At 41.7% G+C, this 5584-nt stretch overlaps 1 protein-coding gene and 1 non-coding gene across 3 annotated transcripts; both read right to left on the bottom strand.

Annotated features, from left to right (window-relative positions):
• Positions 1-1558: 1558 nt before the first annotated feature.
• Positions 1559-5012, bottom strand: GATA1 (GATA transcription factor 1). Of its 2 annotated transcripts, XM_088976880.1 has the most exons (3): positions 4187-4716; positions 3032-3621; positions 1559-2010 (listed from the first exon to the last, which is right to left on the bottom strand). In XM_088976880.1, exons 1-3 carry the CDS (start codon positions 4427-4429, stop codon positions 1989-1991), a joined length of 855 nt encoding a protein of 284 aa, XP_088833006.1. In that variant the 5' UTR covers positions 4430-4716; the 3' UTR covers positions 1559-1988. The 2 variants fall into 2 exon arrangements, with proteins under 2 accessions (XP_088833006.1, XP_088833007.1); XM_088976881.1 differs by lacking the exon at positions 1559-2010 and having other exon boundaries at positions 2817-3621; positions 4187-5012.
• LOC148865178 (small nucleolar RNA snoR135) lies at positions 1769-1916 on the bottom strand. The gene has a single exon (XR_016111748.1). It is a non-coding gene; the product is annotated as a small nucleolar RNA snoR135 (small nucleolar RNA).
• Positions 5013-5584: the final 572 nt, after the last annotated feature.

The following is a 5584-nucleotide window of genomic DNA, read 5'->3' as shown; positions in this document are numbered from 1 at the left end:
GAGTTGATAAAAGTTATTTTATTTCATTTATTATTATAAAATGATTGTTGGTTTGGTGGTTCAAGGTTTGTTTAAGAATTGGACATTGGGTTATTTAGGTGTGTCTTAACTGATACAACACGATACGAGCCAATACATCCATACGGGTAAATACCACCCCAATACGCACAATTCAAAGGATATGGGCCTAATTGTAATATTTCCCATATCCCCCTAGCCTATACCAATACAATACACTCTGGATGTATTGCATCAATATTTAAATCCTTGTTCAAATCTCTGAGTTAGGAACTAAATCTGTTCATAGGCAAGGCTCAAACTTGGCTTTTGCCAAGATTCTAATGAACCCAACCCAAATCCCATGCCTGAAATAGTGTAAAATCAAGCCTGGTTCCCCGCCCATAAATTGGTCTATTAGGAACCACATGGGTCCTACCTCACTCCCAAACAAATAACCCTCCATTATGGAGACTTCATTTTATTTCCCAATGAGACAAAGTAAAATCCAAATGAAAGGTAAATCAATATTTACACTCAGCCTTTTAGAATTCCCATGCATTTAGACCAGTGTAAACAAACATAGCCAAAGGTAAACCACCTTTACCCATAAGGACTTAAATTATCAACAAAACAATGACCAATACAGCCTAAAGCATTTATTAAGCATTAGAGTAATCCAACTAATCCTCCTCGACTTACAATTTTGATCACAGCTTTGCTTTCCCAATTAATGTGAGGTGATAGGATGAGCCGGATCTGCTCCTCACTGGGGAGATATTCCTAATACGGGTGAGATGTGACTGTGAAGTCGATGTGAGACGCTTGGTGAGGAGCAGATCCCAATTCTGTTAGGTGAGCCAAGTATGACCGGGGCTGTTTGGCTATTGGCCCTACGTCCCCAACCAGATGTAAAATACTAAAATCCCAATTCCCAAGTCCTCTGAGATTTCTTAAATCCGAACATGTCCAGCAAACCCACTCAAAAAGGGCAACAACTTACCTTTCTTTTATCTATGGTCAAATAGATAAAATGCCTCAATCATAAACAAGTGCCACGTGCTTGAGTCTTAGTTAGAATTTAGAAATTGGCTCTCGTTATCTGTCATATATGTTTATCCCCACCCAAGTGCGCAGCATGTGCCTCACCCAGTCACCCTCTCCCCCACTACACTACACTACCCAAGGTAGATGATTATGCAAATTGAAAAACCAGCATTTTATTACTAGTATCTTCATCTAATCACCATTGAATTGTCTATTCCTTATTCATTTTTCCCTGATTTTCTCAACAAAATCAACTAGAAATTCTGATACTTTATTTTCCTTTGTTTTTTTTTCCAAGTCCTAACCAAAACAAATCTGTAATGGGCATTTCAAAGAAACCCCAAATATTGATAGGTTACTTTTTTGCTGGGGATAAGTAACCTTATCAGCAGGAAACACAGCTGTAAAAGCTCTATGAGCTACATGCAGGACGGGTATCAAGTATCAAGCCCAGACTTCCCTGCTCATTGCCAAGGAATGAATGAGCCAAAGCATCTTTTTCAGACAATTGCCATTTCTTTGACATCTAAAAGTACCATTCTTATTCCCATGTGATGGTCTTCAGATTCTCTTGCATCATAGTGATAACAGAATGACAATCTCTGGCTGGCAGAATGGAACCACATCATAGGAGAGGAAAGAAACAAGTCCAAAAGGTTTAAACTTTTAACCATTCCAACTTCCAAGAAGAAATCCAAGAGAGAGAGAGAGAGAGAGAGAGAGTAGAATTGGGGAAATGTTTGTTGACGTATCAATGAGGGATGATAGCCAACTGCCCATCTTCCCCAATTCAATGTTGCAGGGGAACTCTTTCGGGAAAAGTGCATTCAGCCATGGCACAACACCGATACACACCACACCATCCCTGCCATTATTTCTCATTTTCGCAGGGGAACTTTTTGCTCATGCTTTAGGGTTTCTCGTGAAACATCTCACAAACCCGGCTAAGCCTCATTTCCATCATCACTGCCAATGAAAAAGAAATATGAGTTCTCAGTTGCAATTATCTCTGAATCAACTTTCACAGGTTTCACAAGCGAAGTGAGACCCCAGTGGTACATGGCCATATGAATGTGAAACATGAATGAATGTTTCCATTAGCAACAGAGAATAATTTCAATTCTAACACGAGTATTTGCAAGATAGTGAGTTGTACATGGTCAAACTAATGTCAAACCTAACTTCACATCAACAATGCAAGTATAACTACTGCTGGAAGAATGATACAATGAACCAAGAAAGCTCACTAACCTCATCAAGTCAGTAAATTATTGACAACCCACCAATAAGAAATGCAACCCATTTGCAATCTCCTACTGAAATTTGCAGATTTAAGGAAACCAATCAAAGTTGCTCTGCTGCAAATTCACACCAACAATGTAATATAGATTTGGAGGGTCAAGGGGTTAGGCCAATTCCACTGGATTTAGAAGCTTCATAGGCCATAGCCAGTCATTATCAAATTCAAATGAGGAAAAAGCATCAATTCTTTAGCTAGTATTCTGGGCAAAATGCATTGCTTCTTTAGCTAGGATTTTAACTTAGCCTCCACCATGCCAGACATCGTTTTCAATCAACACCGATTGTCCTAGTTTCTGCAACTACCCATCACAGTCAAATAACTCCATCACAACAACTCTTCAACCAAATTTGATGTCGACGATGACCGGGGACCTATTGCTTCTGTTTGTGCGCTAATCAATAGAAGGCGATCAGGGATTTTTCTTTTAAAACCAACATTTGTAGCATCTCAACTTCACCACAGCCACAAGTAATCAGCAATTGAAAAATGAATAATTGAATAATACTAAGAAACACTTTCCTTTTGCTTTCCTAAAATATAAATGCAAACACTACTAGCAGTCAAAATTTTCCTAAAACTAGATTATGATTAACAAAATCTAAACATCTGTTATCTATTCATCTGCTACAACAACCCTGATTCTACGCTATGGAAAACACACAAGTCAAAGGTAGTGGGTGCTACCCTTTGTCCATGGACTTCAGCAGCAGCTCCTTCTGCTTCTGCCTTCTCATCTCTAAAATTTTCCGGTGAGAGTTGGAGTGCAATTCACTTGAGAAAGTTGGACTACAGGCCGGCCGATACTCCGGCACCAACCGACCTGACTTGTACCTCACCCCACAAGCATTGCACAGTGTCTTTGGCCCCAGTGGCCCCGCTCGCCACTGGGGCGTCTTCTCTGCTAAGCAATGTAGACACCTCCTCCCCATTGATGCGGTCGTCTTCGTCACCTTCGCGGCTCCTCCTCCGCCAATGCTCTTGTTCTTGGGTTCCCACCACCACCACCATTGCTGGCCGGAAATATCCGAAAACCCACTTCGCCCCCGTCTTCTTCTCTTGCTTCTCGCTCGAACCGGAACCTGGAGGTTCCCGCAACAGCTCATAATGGAACTGCTACTGTTAATGGCGCTGTTACTGCTGTTCTCGAGCACCGATACAGGGCTCTGCTGCTTTGGGCCTTTACTCAGCTTCCCCAGTAAGAAGTCGTCGAACGCCTCCACTGCAGGAAATGCGTCCTCGTTCGATAACCATTCCAGGTCTTCTTCTAGGAGTTCCTGAATAGGAGGAACCAACAACATACACGAATCAATAACTCGTACTGTACTTATACTGAGTCAAACGACTCAACTGAATAACCCCAGCGAGTCATTAATTTCCGTTCATCTATCAATTGAGAACCTTTCATTTTGGGTTTTTTTTTCTTTCTTTTCGGATTTCTGAACGCATAAGGAGCCATATTCGGTACTGTATTCACTCGGCATAAATGAGTGGGGTTGGATTGCAGGATCGGGAAAATGAAATCATACTGACCCGCCCGGGTTTCAAAATGCAACACTGCTCAGACGATCCCGACCGAGTCAGAAAACCTTCCTTCAGTGGGCAAGCAAGGAACTTTGAAACCCAACCGAGTCATCTTGTGGGTAGGCTTCTCTGAGCTTGAAAGCCTCCTAAAATGGCTTCAACCTTGGAGGGCACGAGTCTAATCACGACTCAGCCTAAAGAGCAGGAGGAGAAGCCTGAGAAGGGGTAAAAGGCTTAAAGGAGGCTTCAGACCAAAATGAGAAAAAGAATGAACAGAGAACGAGACAGAGAGAGAGAGAGAGAGAGAGAGATACTTACGGGGAAGGAATGATGGTGTTCGTCTGGGTCGATAATGGTCAAGCCAGTTGGTTCTTGTTGTTGGTGGTGGGTATTACCATTATTTGGGGGTTTGGAGTCCAGAGTGGGCAGTGGCGAAGGCAAAGAAGAAGGTAAGGCTTTGTTGCTGTTTTTGTGGTCATCTTCCTCGTCATCTTCGCCGATGTCCGATGAGAAGTCGAGAAGGTCGTCCACGAAGCACGCCGCTGACTCAAGGGACTCCATTAATGGCGAAAAGCCAGGAGGAGATAGAGGGTTCAGACCTCAGAAGAACCAGATGAAGAGAGAGAGAGAAAGAGAGATGATGGGGGTTTGGCTTCTCTCCTTTTCTTCTTCTTCTTTTGGCCATGTTATCAATAACCTTTTTTACGCGAGGGTTTCTGGGTGGAAACGAACGAACGAGGGGACGTCGATTTTTGTACCCATTTTACCAAATTGCCCTCCCATTTCACCCTTATTCAACAACTTTACCCCTTTTCATTTTTTCCTTTCTTTTTTTCGAAATAAATTATTACCCCCTGTACACTATGCACAACTCCCCATCTGTATCAATAAAATCATGGGCTATGAACCGTCTGATCAAAACCAGTGACGTATGATTGGCCCATGTGATCTAACAGTCAGTTTAGTAAATTACACTTTCTCAAAATGAGTGATCATGTGGTCCCGAATCCAGATCAGCTGGTGCCTGGTGGTGGGGAAAACCGCGTCCAGAGGAGGTGGACCCCAACTGATTCGGCTGAGCTGGACCATGATACTGAGAAGTGAGGAGTGAAGAGTGAAGAGAAGCATAAAACAAAGGGAATATGATGGCATCGAGGATGGAGGGAGATTTATTATAACGAGTTTGGGAACAAGGTTAGAAGAATACAAATGAGTTGAATGCATGATGCCTAAGAGCCAAGCTGTCAGATGCCTTGTCAACATTTGTGCTGCAGGAGCCAGATGCATGCTAATGCACGAGTGAGTTATGTTTTATTAGAGAACAAAGGACCCAATTGCTTAGGCTGCGTTTGATTGCAATGCACACTACATATTTACCTATTTTTCGGTTCACGAATGCAAATGCGGTTCATATTTTAAATTATTTTTGCATTCATCGTGCTTATTTGAAATCGGTGCAAAAGTGTGAGTCCATCATTAAATGCTCCAACTATCTTATGCTCTAATGCCTTAACTTAGTCAAAAAGTTAATTATCAAATGAATACAAATTTGTATCCAAAAAATAGGTAAATAATGCTTTCCTTTTAGAGTACAAAAGTGTCAAAAAATGCAATTTTACTTTGATAATCATTACTTTTTTACGTTTCAAATAAACATTTGCAAACGCGAATTGGGGTGCATAAATACCCTGGTTCGACATTTGTATCGCAAACAAA

Source organism: Nelumbo lutea, chromosome 3, assembly GCF_056320005.1.
Source record: "Nelumbo lutea isolate HS-2025 chromosome 3, American lotus-T2T, whole genome shotgun sequence".
Taxonomy (NCBI): domain Eukaryota; kingdom Viridiplantae; phylum Streptophyta; class Magnoliopsida; order Proteales; family Nelumbonaceae; genus Nelumbo; species Nelumbo lutea.
This window is presented reverse-complemented; position numbering and strand designations above follow the sequence as displayed.

What these genes read in the sequence shown, in the direction of transcription:
- GATA1 (XM_088976880.1), bottom strand. Translation starts at nt 4,429, where the DNA reads ATGGAGTCCCTTGAGTCAGCGGCGTGCTTCGTGGACGACCTTCTCGAC. An exon ending in AACACCATCATTCCTTCCCC is followed by an intron (nt 3,622 to 4,186) that starts GTAAGTATCTCT and finishes CCTCCTATTCAG; the next exon opens with GAACTCCTAGAAGAAGACCT. An exon ending in CTGAAGTCCATGGACAAAGG is followed by an intron (nt 2,011 to 3,031) that starts GTAGCACCCACT and finishes TTTCATTGGCAG; the next exon opens with TGATGATGGAAATGAGGCTT.